The following is a 20,084-nucleotide window of genomic DNA, read 5'->3' as shown; positions in this document are numbered from 1 at the left end:
CCTAATCTATAAATAATAGATTCTATCATGTAACAGTTTAACTTTTTATAAAGGAATTTAATAATATACTATTTAAAAACAAGTTTAATATTAGTGATGATAGTTTAATGTACTAAGCTCTTCATTTTATTTGCACTTTTGCAGCAAATGTAATTGGTACAAATAATCTTCATTGATTCATTATATTATTCCATTGGTACAAATAATCTTCAGCTTGATTGGTACAAATAAAATTTATGATAAACTTTATAGTAAAGTTTTATTTTATGATAAAATTTATTTAATAGGCATAAAGTATAAATTAAAATATAAAAAAAGTAATTTGTTTTTTGTTTTAGACAATATTTTATGAAAGGATTTATTCTAGAAGATGCTAAAAGTTGGGAAACAGCTATCAGAAATAAACAAGTATACTCAATATGTTTTTTATATGTAATGTATATAGATTTGTAAAAAAAAATTATTAGCAAATGCTGTTAATATTTCATTAGTTTTTTTTTATATATTATAAAATAATTTAAAACATTAGGTAATGAATGTGAATATTGAGCTTCAAGAATGTGGCACTAACAAGGTTCCTTACATTATTGAAAAATGTATAACATACATTCAACTTAATGGTAAAAAAGTTTACTTGTATTTTTTTTAGATCTAAGTGTTGTTTTTTTATATTTTAAATAAATAATAAAAATATTTTTAATTAATAATTTATTGTTTTATTTTGATATTTTTATTGTTAAATATTCTTCATAAAATTAAGTAATTATCATTATTTTTTGTTTTAATTTAGATTTTAAAATGAGTTTACGTGATTACTTGCAGTTTATGTTGCTAAAACTGCATTAATTTTTTTTTAACTATCATTTAGCTCTTAAAACTGAAGGTATTTACAGGTTAAGTGGGAGCATCTCTGTTGTTAAAAGACTAACATTAATGTTTAATCAAGGTTATTAATTTATTTTTTCGAAGGTATAAACAATAATTGAGGTGCCCATGTGTAAAATGTGCTAAGTCAGAAAAAAATAAGTTTTGTGTTAATTCCATTTCCACATTCTATATACTGAAATCTATCACCTATTTAAATATTAGACCAATATAAAGTTTTTTGTCCTAAAAATAGACAATGAATAAATTTTTTTTTTTTTTTTCTGTTGATAACTATGAGTAGTTAAGTGTTTCGTTTTTTCAAAATCAATTTCTGACTTTGCCCATTTTGCAAATGCGTCAATTAATGATGTTATTTTAGTACTAAATTTACTGTTAGAAATCTGTAACCTAGGACTTGTAAATCTGGTAAGTCCTTTTACAACTTTTAGTTGTAAAAGGACTATTCTTAATTATGGAGTGGCTGAACCAGAAATTTAATAAATCTTTTAGTCTTGTTGTTGTTGTTGTTGTTGTTGTTGTTGTTGTTGTTGTTGTTACATTCTGCATCCTAATCTAATTAAGCTGCATCCGTAAAAGAACAATGATGATTGTGGTTTTAAGAGAAACATTCTTTACTTACATGTGTATTTTTATTTGTATGATGAATATATAAGTATTTTTGTTATTTTTGGCATTATTTATATCACAATAATAATAGTAACAAAGAATTTTTTATAAATAAATTCAGATAATAATTTTAATATTTCTTTTAATACCATTTGAATCTTTTGATAACTTTTAATAAATTTAAATATTTAGATGCTGCTAATGTTCGTTTATCATTTGATGAGTGTTCAGATGTTCATGCTGTTGCATCTTTGTTAAAGCAGTACCTCCGTCAACTACCTGAACCACTTTTAACAAATGAGCTTTATAATGATTTTATATCTAATTCATGTAAGTAATGACCTTTGCATTTAGAGAGAAAAATAAATAAATATATATAAACCAGTGATGCGAAGTCTGAGTCCAGTGTCCAGGAGTCCCTGTTTTTACCTGGAGTCCCTAGTCTCGACTGTTGTAAAAATTTTCGGTACTCTAGGACTCCAGGGTTTTTTAAATTTAATATCAAGCTACATGCCAAGTTATGCTTAGGCATAAGTATATACACACCAAAACCTTTATTGATGCCAAAGTAAAAGAAAGTATTTTTCAAATGTGTTTTCCTAATGATATTGTTTAAACTAATAAATATGGTTTTACTGATAAAAAAAGTAGGAAAGAAATATTTTTAAATCATATAAGTCAATTTCTTAGCTATTAAGTCAAATAAGTTGAGTGTGGTAATCGTACTTGGAACTTTTTCCTTGTAAGGTGAGCACTCTACCACTTCACTACTATTGTATGTAAAGAAGAAACAAATTCGTTATCTAAATTATATTAGTAAATAAAATAAAAATACTTTCACCTTGAAAGAAATAATTATTTTATACCTTCGACTGAAAAGAAATAATTATTTTGCTTGTATCTCTGTTTTTATGACCAGGCAACTCATTCTATTATCTCCTAATGAGGTTACAGCTCTAAACATCAGTTTAATGGTTCTGAGACTGGCTAGTAGTCAGGATTCCCAAATTCGTTGGTAGCTCTCAGAGAGGCTGATTCCATCAACAGCTGTAAAGTATCAGAGCACTAATAGTGCCATGTTGCTCAGGGGTGGTGTCCCTGTTCAGACTTTTGGTGTGCATTGTCGAGGCTATATTTGGAGCTCTTTGTTACGGCTTAGGGTTTAATAATAATAATGAGGCAATTGCTTGGAATATTAGATAGTGTAGTGAGTACTATCTGTGTGTTAAGTGAAATTCTTTAACTAATTTAAAAAATGACTAGAGTATCAAAAAATATAAAACACAAAAAGCAATTGTCATCACCAAGTTATCTAAATCTATCATTCACTAATATTCGTGGTCTTCAAAGTAACTTTTCTTCTATTGAGTCTTATCTCTTACAAAGTTCACCAGACCTTCGTGGTCTTTGTGAGAATAATTTGAGTTCAGCTGATTATCTTGTGATCTTAGTGTTGATGGTTATCTTCGTTTAATTTGTAAAGACTTCAACAGTCACATGCTTGGCCTGGGCTTTTCATTCGTAAGAATTCACCCATTTGTTGGGAAACTAGGTTTGAATTTACAGACTATTCTTTTTTTTCACTCTATCACCTTTCTCTTTGTTCTATATCGCTCTCCTTCATCTCAAGACTGGGCTGTTTTTTATGTTATTTCTGATCAAATTGATCAAGTCCTTTCTCTTATCCTTCAGCCAATATTGTTGTTGTTGGTGGCTTTATTGCTCATCACATTAAATGGCTTGGTTCCAGTGTCAGTGACTCTGCAGGTGTTAGGCTCTCAAATTTTGTCTTTCTCAATCTTTAACACAATTAGTCAACTTTCCAACTCGCTTTCCAGACAATCCGAATCATTTACCTTCTCTATTGACCTTATTTCTTGTTTCTAGTGTCAGTGCTCAGTTTCTCCACATTCACCCTTAGGTGTATCTGACCACGGGTTGATCTCTCTAAAACTATTATCTCATTCTACTTCATCACCAGAATCCCCCTATCATTGTACCTCTTACAAGTACCTTTACTGACTGGGACTCTTTCAGTGATTTTTTTCATGATGGCCCTTGGGTAGAAATGCGTGAATTGAAATGCAAATGTTTTTAATTAGGTTTGACAAACTGATTGTTTTTTTTTAAGAAGTTTCTTGTAAAAATGAAAAAATAAATTGATAGTATTCTGTCATAAATCTTTTTCTTAGTCAATGCTATACCTTCCTATGTCTTCCTAGTAAAGTTATTATGTAGATTGGGTGTCACTTTCTATTATTTCACTCACTATTAATTCAGCCTTAGTTTGATTTTTTAAATTTATTACTAATGTTAACAGCATTTTATGTGATGTAAAAATAAGTACATTTTGCAAATATCTACTTTGTTATATCTACAAATTTTATGCATTAGATTTGTAATAGAGTTCAATTAGAAATGTTTACATTTTTTAAGAAAATATTTTAATGTCTAGAGGTGTCGTTAGAGGCCTGGTTTTTTACAAAAAAAATATCTTTGTTTCTGTGGAAAATAAATTGCAGGTTCCAATTTTTATTTAAATCAAATTAAATTATGTTGTTATTAAATTAATTATGTTGTTGATTCTTTCACTTGTTATTACTTTTATAATAATGGAATAAAACTAATAAAAATGCAATATACCAAACATTATGTGACCATTAGTTACAGCAGTGATTATTAACATTACATAAAAAGTCAGGACTTAACCGGTGGTCTGTGAGTCAAATGAATCAGATAATTGAACTTAATTATAGCTAAATTTTAAACATAGAGGAACTTTTCCTCTCTATTAAAACTTTGATTGTATATTATGGACTGTAGAGCTTGTTTAGTATCTTCATTGTAAAAACTCAGTCAACTAGCAACAACTGAAGATGTTAAAGTATTTTCTTCTTTAAAACATTTCTGAGTCACTATGTAATATTTACACTCTATTACAAATCTAGTATATGCATAGAATTTGTTGTTTTTGTTTTGTTAAAAATGGCAGAAAACCTTTTTTTTTACAAAAGCAAAAAACAACCCCATAGCACCAACTAAAGACAAAAAAAAAAAATTTTAATTACGCAATTAATATTTATATCATAATGCAACTTTTCCACTCTATTACAATTTGAAATTCAAAAAAAAATATTTTTCAATACACTAATTTTTAAGAATTTAGTTTTTAGAATTTGAGCATTTTAAAGATGCGCTGAAAAAACTTAATTAAAAAAAGAAAAGAAGTCTTAACAAACAAGAAAATAAAAAGAACTTATCTAAAAGTAAAATACGAAAGTGTTAAGATTATTAAAATCAGGTTTTTAACTGTGTTTAATAAAGTTTGAATTTTTTATCTTTACTTGCAAGAACTTTTTTTTTTTTTAAGTGCGTTAAACAAAGTAGTATTGTTTTAAAAAATGGCCTAAAATTTCATCTTCTAACGATAAGCTTTGTCAATAACGAATCATATTCTACAAATTAGTTCTAATTTTCAGCTTGGTGATTTTTTACTTAATTTTATTTGTATTAATAAATGTCTTGATGAGACTTTGTAGTAGTTTTGCCGGATTTACAAACAAGTATTTAATATTTAAACTTACTATTATAGTTATTATATATTAAATAGTTTACTTTTTTGGAATGTGATTAAATTATGATAGCTAAGCGGTATCTCAATGCAATTATGTTACTACATAGGCGGTTCTTTGAAAAATAACAATATCATTTCGTTCTCCCTCTTATTTTTATGATATTATAGGAACTCCTTTTAAATAAAGTAACAACTTCTAATGGTTGTCTAATAAATGTCTAATCAGATTTAATTTTATAGTGTTTTTTTAATAATTTAAAAATAGTAAATTTCAATATAAACACTTGCTAGTAAATATTTACTTATTAAAATAAAAAATTTTTATATTAAACTCTTTTTTAAACCAAGGTTTGTTTATACGTACAATTTTATAATTTTTTTTTGTTTTAATTTCTTTTTTTTTAAAAGATTAGAATTTACCATAAAAAATACAAACTTATATATAAATAAATAAAAACTGCATATTTACCAATATTTTATATAAAAAATCATAAACAGTGATTTTAAAAGCGTTTCAATAATAAAAAATATTAGTATCAATCTAAGTTAAATTGTTTTTTCAACAAAATTTTTTATCTTTTCAAGTGTATTAGCTTTTTTTCTAATGATTTTTATACAAAGTTCATTAAAATGACTAACACTCTTCAAAAAAGTCTTTAATAAAGCATTATTTATTATAAAAAACTTTCAAATGTAGTTTCATTATTTCAGATAGTTCAAAAAATATTTATCTGAATTAAGTTATCCTCTTAAAGAATTAAAGAAAGAATTTAACTTAAAAATTTAATTTGGGAGCAAAATGTTGCTTCTTATAGAATTCTTAAGTTAATGAAACAACTTAATCGCATTAAAGAAATATTTTAGTATTTCTTTAATGCGATTAAAATTGGGTTGCCTGGTATCACTGGGCAATCACAAGTGTAACATCACAACCTCTAATATAATATTTTGTTAATATAATATTTTATTATTATATATATATATATATATATATATATATATATATATATATATATATATATATATATATATATATATATATATATATATATATATACATACATACACCATAATATATAGATCTACAATTGCTTACTCTTTTTGCTTACCCTTTTAGCATGCACCTTTTTAAAAAAAAATAAAAAAAAAATAAAGCATAATAAAAGAAAAGATTGTTGCCCCAGCTCAAACCCTCAGTTGATGTAGCAGCACTCCTTTTTAGCAACAGGCTATAAAATAGTCGATTTATGTACTGAAACACCTGGCAGCAGTCTTTTTCATCATCACGACATACTGCTTACATTAACACTCATATATATCAAGGGGCAAATTAACTCAAACTTACCAGATTGTGAAAATTTTTGCATGAAAAAAAAGTTTTACTACAACAAAAATACTTCATTAAGACTCTCATAACTAATATATTTTAAATATTATTTACATAAAGCAAAGGTAATATAAATACAGGCTAAAAATACTTATTATTATATGCCAAAGATTAAAAATAAATAAAAATGAGGTAAGTAAGAATGAATGCACTACTTTAATTCAAAAGCAAGATACAAATAAACCAAGTTTAAAGACAAGCATTTCTTGGTGATACTTGTAGTCCGATTGCAGCAAGCATAATTTTGAAAATTGGTTTCGAATGATCTGACAAACAAACAAATATAGATAATATTTGTTCGACCAGGTTACTTTGGGTCCACATCGTTATGAAACTTTTTTTCATAAAACCTTTTAATTTATTGATTCGCAATTGCTTCAAATAATATACTTTTAAGCAGGCTTGTGGAGCCAAAAGTTTTTTTATAGCTTGGCTCTGGCTCCTAAGAAATGTTCTAATTATCGTAATAATTTAGATCTTCCTATATTTATGAACGGTGATGTACTCGATGAGTCATCTACTCTTCATCTTTTAGGATAAACTCTTACTACTAATCTTTCTTGGAAACCATTTATTAAATCAGTTGCAAAATTAGCATCTGCTAAGGTTGCATCTCTTTATAGAGCTCGACATTTTCTTACTTCAGATTCTATTCTCTATCTCTATAAATCTCAAATCCGGCCTTGTACGGAATACTGTTGCCATATCTGGGGCGAATCTTCTAATGATGCCTTTTCTCTTTTAGACAAGGTGCAAAAACGCATTGTAAACATAGTTGGACCTGCTCTTGCAGCCAACTTCCAACCATTATCACATCATCGTAATGTTGCTTCTCTTTCTCTTTTCTACAAATACTATAATGGGCACTGCCTTTAGAGCAGTGCCCATTATAGTATTAGCTAGCGTCTCTTGTGCCATCTACTAAAATTCATTCTTGTGTTACTGGTCATTCAATTAAGTCTTATCCTTTTTCTGTAATTGTTCCTAAGTGCTCCAAAAACGCTTATTTGTCTAATTTTTTTCCTTGAACATCACCTCTTTGGAATTTGCTTCCTTCATCTTGCTTTCATGATTCATATATATTTTGCAATCTTTTAAGTCGTCTGTCGATCGTTATCTTGCTCTACAATCTTCATCTTTTCTCTTCTAGTAACTTCCAACATAATTAGTTGTTGCTTGCAGCCTTGTTGGAAGCAAAGATGTTTAAAAAAATTGTAATAGTTAAAGAAATTCAAATTAGTTAAACAATGAATAAATAACAAATATGACAATAAGTTAGTTAAACATTAAATGAATATAATTTGTCTACTGTAAAAAAAACATACATTATAATACTTTAAAAAAACACGAGAGCCAAGAGCTGCTCAATATTTGCAGCTCCACCTCCGACTCCTCCAAAAAACTGCTCTTAAGATTGCTAAATGGCTTTGTCCCATCGTAATTCATAATTGCTTAATTTGGCCCTGGTGTGTGTGTGTGTATATATATATATATATGTATATATATATATATATATATATATATATATATATATATATATATATATATATATATATATATATATATATATATATATATATATATTAAAAAATATATTTATATTTTCTAAAATTAAAGTTAATGCTTGGGTTTAACTTAATTGTCAAATCTATTTAAAAATATTTCTAAATATTGTTCAATTTTTAAATTTTATTTGTTCTTTAACAAAAATCAGCTTATTTTTATTGCAATTGTTTTTTTGGTTTTAAATATGATATCTAGTGCGTGTGTATGTGTGTGTACCTTGCTTTGTAAGCAAAGAAAAATATGGTATGCATTAGTATGCATTCTTATTTTTTTGCATTTAACACATATTTTCAAAATTGTGTTTGATGTTTTTTAGATGAAGTTACTGATGATGCGCATAATGATAAGATGTATAGATATCATGACCTTCTTCAAATGTTACCAGATATAAACTATACTTCATTAAGATACATAGTTTTGCATCTTAACCAGTAAGTTTTTCAACCAGTAAGTAACAGTCTACAGAATTTTATTAGAAATCTTTTAAACTAATTTTATTTGTGTCTAGGATAATCAAGGAAGCTGACAAAAACAAAATGACTTTAAAGAATATAAGTCTTTTGTTTGGTCCAATATTACTATCTAAGGTATGTCATTTTGAAGTTGCTTTCAAATTCTTGCCAGTCAAGGTTGACTAGTTAAAAAAATCTCAGTTTGAAAAAAATAAATTTTGACAAACGACAAGATTTATTTTGAAAATTGTGCTAAAAAAAAATTACTGCGCTAGATTAAACTTCGTATCATTATTGTATGCTAAATTGTTATTTTCTACAGCTTGCGACACTTGGTTTCTATTTTCTACAGCTTGCAACACTTGGTTTCTATTTTCTACAGCTTGCAACACTTAGTTTCTATTTTCTACAGCTTGCAACACTTGGTTTCTATTTTCTACAGCTTGCAACACTTGGTTTCTATTTAAAATAACGATCACTTGAACTTAGTTATAAAATTTAAAAATTTGAAAACATCTTCTTTCGTTGTAAAACATTAGGGAATAATAAATTACAGAAAACATATTATATTTTACATTAAAATTTTTATGTTTTTTATTTTTTTATAGTTTTATAAAAGCTTAATTATATTATATATAAAATTTAAACAAGCTAGTTAAAATTTAAATGTACAAAATTATTAAATATCTAAAATTTCTTTGATGTTATCAAACCTCTCTATTTTATTGAAACTACGTATTTATTCCACACATGTGAGCTGTTTCGGACTAAAGTTATTCCAAGCTGTTAATTGGAGTATTAGTTGTTTACTTAATTTATTTGTTTAAAAAAAGCGATAATTTGATTTAAAATTTTGAAAGTAATACTCATATAGCATAAAGACTTTTTTTTCTTTTACAGAGTTTAGTAAATGTTATGAAAGACAAATTAAAATACCAAAAGAAAATAGTTTTTAATTGAGCAGCATATAAAAACAGTTGACCTATGTGTTAGCCAGTCAGTTTGATTGCTTTTTATTTTTTTATTTTGTGCGCTGGAATTGGATTTATTAATTGGTTATTTTTATAACTATAGTATATTTATATATAATAAAACTTGCAGTTAAATTTTATTTTTATATTTTAGTAAATACTTTGTCGATTCTTGTAAAATTCTACTTTTAAATGCTGTAATTAAATTAAGTCTAGATTTTTAAATAAATTGATAATACTATTTATATTAACTGTTATGCTTTAAGTATTTTTTCTGCTTTAAATATGATTCGGTATAAAATACAATTTAAATTTTATTAAAAAACAGTTTATTAAAATCAGCATTGTTTAAAATTTATAATAACCTATCAGATAACAGCATTTCAAGAAATTTAATTAAAATAAAGTAAGATACTATAAAAATTTGTAGAAACAAAAACTAACATAAATTATTTTTAAATTCTTTTAGGGAAACACTGTTGATCAAGCTCTGTTAAACCAAGAATATAGTGTATTGAGTGATATCCTCACTTACTTTCAATGGCTCTTTAATGTTCGTAACTTTATATTTATTTTTTTAATTATTTTTATTTTTAAGTATGACAACTAAATATTTATATATCTGTTATACAAGTATATAAATTTTTATTATTTTTAATATATTATATATAAAAATTTATTGTTTAGTTGGTTAATATTAAGTTAATATTAAGTTAAGTATTGTTAAATATCATAGATAATTTAATTGTTCAAATATGCAAATAACAGCTTTACGAAGAAAAAGAAAATATACGGTAGAGTAAGGCTTGACTTAAAACTGACAAGGGTTAAAAGCTTTCAGGTTTCATAAGAAAAATATTTTTTGACAGATCTCATAAGAAAAATGATTTTTAGGAGAGAAATAAAAGAAATTAGTCAGACCATTACAAAGAAAGAATGATATGAATCCCAGTCAACTTTAGATTTTTTTTAATTAGTGCAATGCAGGCCTTGTTTTAAATAAAAAATGCTTAATGCATTAGCTTAACGCGATATTTGACATCATAAAGTTCTCTTTCTTTTTTTAATTTTTTTGAAGACATTAACTTTTTTTAATTACTGCAATAATGTTAACTACCACAAAATGAGTTAAATGATATTTAACAGCTTTTTTATTATTACTATAAAGGAATGTTTATTTTATTTTTTATTTTTTTTAATATTAAATAATTAAATTTAATATTGCATTTTTAAAAATGTTTGATATTAACAAATTTCTTTCTTTTCTCTACATTTGCATAAATGAATTAAAATATGTTAATTAAAAAAAATGAAAAGTTTTCGAGTTTTTAAAATGATTATTTTTTAAATTTCTAATTGCAGCTTTGCAACTACAAATGATTCTTTATTTAAAAAAAATTAGTGAGTAACAAATAAAAAAATTATGTTAATTTATTTACTATATTTATTAAAAGTTTGTTATTTTATTATTAAAATTACATCCCTAAATATATTTAAAAATAATCGATGCAATTTAACTTGTATTATAAAAAAAAAGTTTAACTTACATTTTGTGCAAACTTTTGATGCAGCCATTTATTAAAAATTTAATTTTGAGCTAAAAAAAAATGTTTAGGAAGGAAAACCAAAAAAACAATTGCGATAAAAATAGGCTGATTTTTTTTTAAGAACATAAAATTTAAAAATTGAACAATATTTAGTAATATTTTTAAGTAGATAACAGTCAAGTTAAACCCAAGCATTAACTTTAATTTTAATAAACTTAAATATATTTTTTAAATCAAAATCAAATTATATATTTTTTAAATCTAAATTAAATTATTTTTTTTTTATCAGAATAAAATTATATATTTTTTACTAAATTTGTTTTAAATTAAATCATATATTTTTTATCAGAATTAATTTATGTTTTTATGATCTTTGCTTCAAGCTTAAAAAATCAATCACTAAAATAAAATAAAAACAAAATAAAATTAAACTTTTAATTTTATTTTGGTTTTTTTCATTAGTAAATGTTTACTAATGAAAAAATTTTTTGTTTAACTTTATTTAAATAGCGCTTATATCAAACATAATTGTCATTTAAGCTTTTGTAAGATATAATTTTACATAAACGTCATTCAAAAGTGTGACTTTTTTTAAAATTAATTACTTCTTTTATTTTTCCGCTTATAAGTTAAAAAATAATAAAAAGTCGCTTAACCGAAGTCGCTTACTGCTTACGTAAAAATTGCTTAAGGCGTACAAAAATCGCTTAACGCTTTAAAACAAGACCTGCGATAAAGTGGAAAAATATCATCTTTAAATTTGAAGTAGTACAAGATAAAAATTTTAATAAGATCATTTCCTAAAAAGGCTTGTTCAATTCGTCCAGAAATAGCTTTAAAAAGAGTCAGCTTTCCGGTTTTTGGAAGAAGGCGAACAATAAAAAATTTTTTAAAAATGTGATTATGTGAAGTGGTGCTAAAAGAAAGCACATAAACGGAGGATTCAATGAATAGTCAAAGGATTTAAACCTCATTCTGTAGCAAAATACAATGATCAAGCTAAGCTTGTGAAGCTTATGCAAATCATAAGATAATTCCAGATCCTATGATTTGCAAATCTTCCAGATATTCTCCATATTGCGATCTTCCAGATATTCTCACATCTAAGGTGGCTTTGTTCGCTGTTGATACTACTCGATGAGTCATCTTCAAGGATTAAATCTTACTCAATTTTTTAAGTCGTCTGTCAATCGTTATCTTGCTCTACAATCTTCATCTTTTCTCTTCCAGTAACTTCCAACTCTAATTAGTGGTTGCTTGCAGCCTTGTTGGAAGCAAAGATGTTTAAAAAAAAAATTTGCATCAACACTGAGATCTAAATATAAAACAAAATTCTGTTCTCAACTTGCTCATCTTCATTTTGAAATGACATAATATGCATTCATTTTCATTAATGAAAATATGGCTCTCAAATTATATAAAGTGTTTATAAGACCACACTTTGAATATACTGTGTTTGTTTAGGCTCCTTATTTAAAAAACCGATATAACCTTTGTTGAATCAATTTGGCGCAAAGCAACAAAATTGGCTTTTATCTTGAGACACCTTCAATACTTCGAAAGACTAAAAAGATTAAATATATCAATACTAGAGTTTTGGCACCTACAATGCAATTTAATCCAAATCTTTAAACTATTATATCGTTTTGATATAGTTAATAATATACATCTACCAAAATTTTTTTACTCCCTTATCATTTGGTCATTATTTTAAAATAAGGCGTGTGTTTGTTCCAAACTACTACCTTTTAAAAAACAATCAGTTAGATAAGCAAAATGTTGGAACAAATTATCTGAACAAGTAGTTTTTTACTCCACTTTTTTTAAAAAATAAACTCCTCGTTGTGGAAAAAATTAGAAACAAATATTAATAAAGTTGTTTGTTTATAGTCGGGTGTTTTTCCTGTCTGCTGCATATGTATATTTTATGGATATAACTATAGTTATAATAAAGTCTTTGCCTAATATGTTATTTATAAGACAGATTCTGGATGCAGTTTAATATTCACCTTTCTAGAACTATATTCAGATAAAATTATTTTTTAATAAAAAAATTTTTATTGCAGTTTGATTTTTTGTTATTATTGTGTTTCTTTAATTATTTGGTTACTTGTTTTGTTTGTTTTTGTTGTTGTTGTTGTTGTTTTTTAGTTTTTTATGTATGAATTTACATTAGTTACATAATTTTGTTTTATTAAACAATTTTTTTTAGGTTGATGACAATGAATTAAAAGTGCTTGAGGTATTTTTTAATAAATTTAATTTATTTATAAGAAAGCGACATTTTTGCTTGTTTGTTTTACAATTGTTAAATAATAGTTAGCTGGATATACTTTTATTAAAATGAAGCATCAATTTTTGTTTCAAATCTTATTATTATAAAGAAACATCAATTTTTGTTTCCAATCTTATTATTATAAAGAAACATCCTTTTTTTGTTTCAAACCTTATTATTATAAAGAAACATCCATTTTTGTTTCAAATATTATTATTATAAAGAAACATCAATTTTTATTTCAAATCTTATTATTATAAAATCTTTATTATTTTTTTAAATTAATTTGGGTCTAAATTTATTTTGACAGTGTTAAGCAGTTTTAATATTTTATTTTTTATAAACCAACTAAAAACTGTTAAAAACTGTATCCTAAAAAATATTTATTATAATTAAAAACTTTTATTAAAAAATAAAGAATATAAAATAATATCCGAATAATTGCTTTACTTGTTACCAGTAAAAAAATATATTATTTCATCACGATGACAAATAAATAGTATTATATATAAAGTAATTATTTTCTTGAGTAACAATATTAATTTTAATACTTTATTTTTTTATCCAAAACATAGAATATGCAAGACGGTTTTAAAAAACTACAAGAAGCACAGGAGGAGAATGATCGCTTAAAAGCACAAGGGGTAAAAAGCTATAAAGCTTTAATGTTGTTATTGTTATATTTATTATATTGTTGTTATATATTATTAATTTTGTTGATATCATTTATGTTATATTAATTTGATTGTTGTACTGCTTTTTTGTCATTACAATGGCTATTGCTGTTATTTTTATTCTTTTTTATAGTTAATATTGTTATTACTTTATTGTTATTATTATTTTCTTTGTTGTTATTGTTGCTGTTATTATATATATGTGTGTATATGCTATGGCCAAAATGATCTGACCATTCACAATTATTATAGAAAATACATAAGTGCAAAAAATGCACGCTGGCAACACACTTAATGAGCACATGCAATAAACAATGTTTGTGATTGTGTAGTTATTAGCCAATAGTAAAAAATTTTACATGCTGAATAAAAATTAAAATCATATGTACTTCACTAGCTATTATTTTAGAGTATGGCTATAACATTAATTGCTTAATATTCTTAAGTACAACTATTAATGGAAACTGGCAAACCTAAGCAAGCTATTGCTGCATGTTTAAAAATGCCAAAGTGTAAATATATATTAAACAAACTTTAGCTACTTTTAATGTAATCAGGAAGTATATTTTCATTTATTGAATTTTCTCAACATTAAACTAAAAAATATTCTTCCTTGAATCAATTATCTTCCTTGAATCATCTTCATGAATTTTTGTATCATCAATTTAATTCTCTTTGTTTTTGTGTATTTTTTTCCTATTGCAGATTATTATAGGAGATGTATGCAAGTTTATTGCAGATTATTATAGGAGATGTATGCAAGTTTATTGCAGATTATTATAGGAGATGTATGCAAGTTTATTGCAGATTATTATAGGAGATGTATGCAAGTTTATTGCAGATTATTATAGGAGATGTATGCAAGTTTATTGCAGATTATTATAGGAGATGTATGCAAGTTTATTGCAGATTATTATAGGAGACGTATGCAAGTTTATTGCAGATTGCCTGTCTACTTTTATTTTTTCTCTTAAACCTTATCTTATTTGATTCATTTCAACACAAAAGTTGTCATTAATAAAAAATTTTACTTTACAACATACAAATATTTTCAAAACTTCAACTTTATCTTTGTAATCCAAAAGTTTCAAAACTATTGTTATAAGTTTATTTTTATCTCTAAAGTTTGCTGTTGTCAAGGATTTTATGTGACTAGCTTTTCTATAGTTTACTTTTGCCAAAGACTGTGAATGTCTTGACAGTTCAAACCTGACAGTTTGATATTACCAAGGACTTTGATCTTAAATTATACCATGTTACATTAAAGCGACTCTTTGTTTAAAAAAGTATTTAAGACTTTTAAATTTTGCAACAACCATAGGCGGCAGACTGTTAAAATGTGGCAATGTGTCATTTTCTTGTACAAAACACAAGTTAAGCTATTTGTAGCACCCAAAGTTAATGCTTGTTGGCTAAATTCACGTTTCAATACCAGATTTGTTTCACCTTCTTTTAAACAATATCCAGCAGTTATGATTTGGGCCAAACAGGTGAAAACCAGCATTTGTAACAGTTGTGCTGCAAGTTATTTGGAAATTTTGAAAAATAATGTTTATTTGGTTTTGAATCAAAAACTGTGATATCTACTTTTAATTTATTAGAAAATATGCTTTCATTTATTGAAAGTTTCAGAATACAAAACAAAAGCTTGTTGATGTATTTTTGTTTTGTTTGAAATATATTATAACCCAGAAATTTACTTATTTTTGAAAAGTAAAAAGCTTCCCTAATTTATTTTACTATTAATTTACTGTCACATAAATTTTTAGTAGAAGAATTTAAATAAAAGTTTTAAATAAACCAATTAGAGCCAGTTAAACTAATTAAAGGTTTTAATTAAACCAATTAGAGGTACAGTTTTACTAAATTTAGAGCAATGTTACTAAAAGTAATTATTCATTTTATTTAGATTTGCATTCGGCAATGAATAATTATATTATTAATAATAATGTTGAGAGGAAGTGATGAACTACTTTTATTATGACCCATTATGTTATTAATTACACTCCATATATTTTATATATCAAATTTACATTCAGTAATTTTTCAATATAAATATTTATTTTTATTTTTGAGTAAACATTGATACAGGTATTTATAGTTTTGCTCAAAAAAAACCCTAATAATGTTCTTTCTCTGTGAAAATTTGTCAGACAACTTGTCTAATTTGAACCATCTCCAAAACTAGTGGGTAAATATGTACAAAATACAGCAAATGATTTTTTGTATGAAATACTAGATGGATGTATCTTTTTAGTCATAGCTGTATATATTGTTTTTTTGTCTTTATAATGGCTTTTGTTATTAATACCATTTTTATCTTTATTACTGTTTTTGCTATTTTTATTGTTTCCATTATTATTTTTGATATTTTGTTATTTTTGCATTTAAAAATATTATTCTTTTAAAGAGTATTTTTATTACTTTAAAAGCTTTTGATATTTAAAAGCTTTTGATATTTAAAAGCTTTTGATATTTAAAAGCTTTTGATATTTAAAAGCTTTACTTTTGATATTTTTGTATACTAAGCACTTCTTTGATTGTTACTGTGTATTTTAAAGGCATTACCATTAGTTTAAATAGTATTAAATACACAATATTCTTCTAAAATATTTTTATTACACTATGTAACACATTTTTTGTCATTGGATTCAAAGTGTTATATTTCAGTTGCCTGTGTCTAAAGACTGTGCAAAAAACAACTTTTCAAAAATAAAAAAATTCAAACATAAAAAAAAACACAAGCTTTAGTTTTATGTTTTTATGAAATTAATAAAATTTTGTTTTTATTGTGACAAAAAAAAAAGAAATTTTTTGTTTATTTGGTTTGGTAAGAAGCAGCAATTTTGTTAAGTAGACAGTAAAAAATCACTCAAAAAGCTTTTAAAATGAAAGGATTAGTTGGTCTACTGTCACTTTTCACAAAGTTAAATATAGTCCACCATCATGTTTTTGTTATATTGTACTTGATAATAATGTTCATTATCTTGATAAAAATGTCCGTTTTGCTCTTTTAAGTAAGATTCCATGTTTTATTTGATTTTGTTGAGACGATTGTTGATAAATAAGTGCCATTCACTCAGGTTACATGTAATACCAATTGTCTTAAATAGACTGGTATCTAAATCATTGAAACTCATTAGGCAGTTCAAAAACATTTTAGAAAGTTCTGGATGTTCTTGAAGCTCTTTAATATTTTACAAAATTCTTTGACATTTTAGACAATTATAGCAGTTCAGGAATATTTTAGAAGAGCACTCAGTATTCAATGCAATTCGCAAACTTTCTCAAATTATTATGGAGCAATAATAATTTTTATTAGATTTTAGCAAAACAGGTGAGGAAATCACACTTTCAACCCAATGACAAAACAAAAATAAAATTTTTTTACATAGCGTTTATAGGAGTTATAATTTAAATAGAGTTGTTTTGTAACTATTTTCAGTATTTTTTATAGCCAGTGAATATAAGTTCAATGCAAGTACCAGTACATGTTGGATCTAATGAAGACCAAATGAAGGTTTGTTTTAATTTCCTTATAGTTAAAAGTATAGTTGTACCACTCACGATATTTTCCTGATGTATATTATATTAGCCAGATATTCGAGATTTTGCTTTACAATGCTTTTTCTGTAACGTATTTGTGTTTTTATAATTTGTTAATCAGTGTTTGCGCAAATCTTTATTACAAGCTGGATCAACTTAAATATAATTATTGGCATCTTAAGAAAAAATAATTTATGCAATAATATAAATTATCATTATTGTATTAACTCTTTATATCTTACATAAATTATCATTTTATTTCTTTTTAACTCTATTGCTATTTTTTTTTTAATATCTTTTTTAACTATCGAAAACCTCAATTTGTATGAGATTTTTTATCAGTTGTTTATTTATAGTTAAAAAAGGAAAAATATTATTTTAAAATCTGTGGGAGAAGTTTATATTTTGAAGTATTCCAATTTTCATCAAAAATGAATACAATATTCGTCAAGATTATGGCGATGACAGAATACCATGAAAAAAATATTTTCAGCCACTAAATAAGTAATTTTCAGAATTTAGAAAGTCCATCAGAAACTTTTGAAGTTATGATAGAATGCAAAAGCTCCCCAGACCATAAGGTAGCTGTTTTCATCTGTAAGGGCTGAAACTCTGTTACCCAAGATTTCTAATTTAAATTCATTTGTCCCCCAGCACCTTTTAAAAGTCTTCAGCAAGTCTTCAGAATCAGTATTTTACTTATGTTATAGTGAACTACAAGGGTTTTTTTTTTTTTTGACATTTACATTTAGGTTAGGGAAGGTTTGTTTGACATTTACATTTAGGTTAAATAAATGTATGCATTCACCTTAGTCAGTCTCCTACAAACTAGGGGTTGCATTCTCACCTCTATGCTAAACTTAACAGAGCAAAAAAAAAGGCTTAAGTTAAAAAAGGTTAAATATTTCTTTTTAGCTTTATTAATTTAAAAAATATTTTGAATATTATTTTAACAACTATACATTATTTTAACTAGTTTTGCTATTTTTTGTTATTGTTACAAAAAGTAAAGTGCAATAATCTGAATTTTAATACAAGTTGAAAAAAAAAGTCAATAATTTCTTAAACATAAATAATTTTATTCATATGGTTTTTTAGATTAAACTACAAATAAATTTTAATGAGTATAATGCATGTTTTAGTTAAAATACAGTTCTGGTATTAAATCTTTTTTACTGTAAAGTATATTAAGGCACAAAGTAATTCTTCTTATGTAGCTCTTTTCATATAGTATAAAACAGACAGATAAATAAAATCATTACCTTATATTTTGAAAAGTATGTATGTTAACTAAATAAATATATTTATAACTAAGTAAATACATTTATAACTAAATGAATATATTTATAACTAAAGAAATATATTTATAACTAAATACAAAAAGTTTTCAAAATACTTTAGAACCTTTGGTTTTAGCGATATCAACATATTTTACCTTCTTTTTATTTTATTATTTAAGTGAATGCAACATCTTGTGAAACAAAATGCAGTAATTGTTTTGGTAATCGAGCATTATCCCACTATGGTCCTAAACTTTGGAGTATATTTCCATATATCATCTGTGATGAAAAAAACACAACTATTTACTATTTTTACTATACAAGTAAAAACTAAAATCTTATTTAATGATAAATGGTGAACTATTCCACCAGAAAACTCTTGAATATGAAGAATTTTACTAATATAATAATGTTGCACAGCTGAGCAAATGTTTTGCCAACTTATCCATTATTCTGGCAAAACACAGCTGTGGGTAAACTTATGTATTTATTTATTTTGCATTCATGCTACTTTCACTATAAAACACTAAATTTGCATCAGTCTTTAAGCATATACATTTTAAAAAATAATTTTCAGACCAAGTATATAAACCATGATCTTATCTACAATAGTAAAAAATAAATAAGAAAGACATCTCATAGAATAGGTTGATAATGGAAACCTCTTGAGCATTGATGTTGAAAAGTTTTAACAAAGTTTTGATTTCTTAGAGACTCAGTTACACATGAGACTAATGCAGATTTAACTTCATTAGTCTCACATTTAAAACATACAGATGACCAATTATGTCACTTTTAATTCTATTTAATTTAAAATTAGTGTGTTAATTTTAAATTTGATTTACTTTTCCAGATGACCAAGTCAACCAAACCAAGTGATGTTTGTTTATACTGCATAAAAAAGTACAACTTGTGTGTTGATGGAAATTGGGCTTTATTTGAATCAAGTCAAGACAATATGTCAGGTATTTCATATAGATATTCTGAAAATTTATTAAAACTTTTGATAAATTTAATAAAAGTTTTAACAAGTTTGATCAAAAATTATATTTTTAATATGGAATTGATTTGTTTTTAAATCTCTTAGTGTCTAAAAACTAAAGTTAACCATTTATTTTATTTTTCAATCTAAAAATATTTGACATTAAAATAAGATTTTTTAGAACTAGAATACATGCTCTAAAAGACACACAAGTCTAAATAGTAGGACACAGTGTGCTTCTAAGTTTATTAATTTAATTTATTGAGTTCAATTTATCAGTTTATTAGAGTTTTATGTTAACATCGATAATCGACATCGAAATTTAAAAGATTATTA

General features: G+C 25.0%; 1 protein-coding gene across 2 annotated transcripts in view; it reads left to right on the top strand.

Moving 5' to 3' along the window:
* The window catches only part of LOC101238459 (arf-GAP with Rho-GAP domain, ANK repeat and PH domain-containing protein 1), a 119,870-nt gene that overhangs the window by 74,747 nt on the left and 25,039 nt on the right, over window positions 1-20,084 (top strand). For both annotated transcript variants that reach the window (XM_065812214.1, XM_065812215.1), the window contains exons 29-39: window positions 339-408; window positions 530-620; window positions 869-946; window positions 1,687-1,824; window positions 8,338-8,452; window positions 8,530-8,608; window positions 9,914-9,997; window positions 13,204-13,233; window positions 13,842-13,910; window positions 17,398-17,460; window positions 19,620-19,731. In XM_065812214.1, the coding sequence (XP_065668286.1) occupies window positions 339-408; window positions 530-620; window positions 869-946; window positions 1,687-1,824; window positions 8,338-8,452; window positions 8,530-8,608; window positions 9,914-9,997; window positions 13,204-13,233; window positions 13,842-13,910; window positions 17,398-17,460; window positions 19,620-19,731 (929 nt within the window). The remainder of the gene's footprint in view (window positions 1-338; window positions 409-529; window positions 621-868; window positions 947-1,686; window positions 1,825-8,337; window positions 8,453-8,529; window positions 8,609-9,913; window positions 9,998-13,203; window positions 13,234-13,841; window positions 13,911-17,397; window positions 17,461-19,619; window positions 19,732-20,084) is intronic.

This window comes from Hydra vulgaris, chromosome 12 (genome assembly GCF_038396675.1).
Source record: "Hydra vulgaris chromosome 12, alternate assembly HydraT2T_AEP".
Classification (NCBI taxonomy): Eukaryota; Metazoa; Cnidaria; class Hydrozoa; order Anthoathecata; family Hydridae; genus Hydra; species Hydra vulgaris.
The sequence above is the reverse complement of the archived record's forward strand: the minus strand, read 5'-3'. Positions and strand labels throughout refer to the sequence as shown.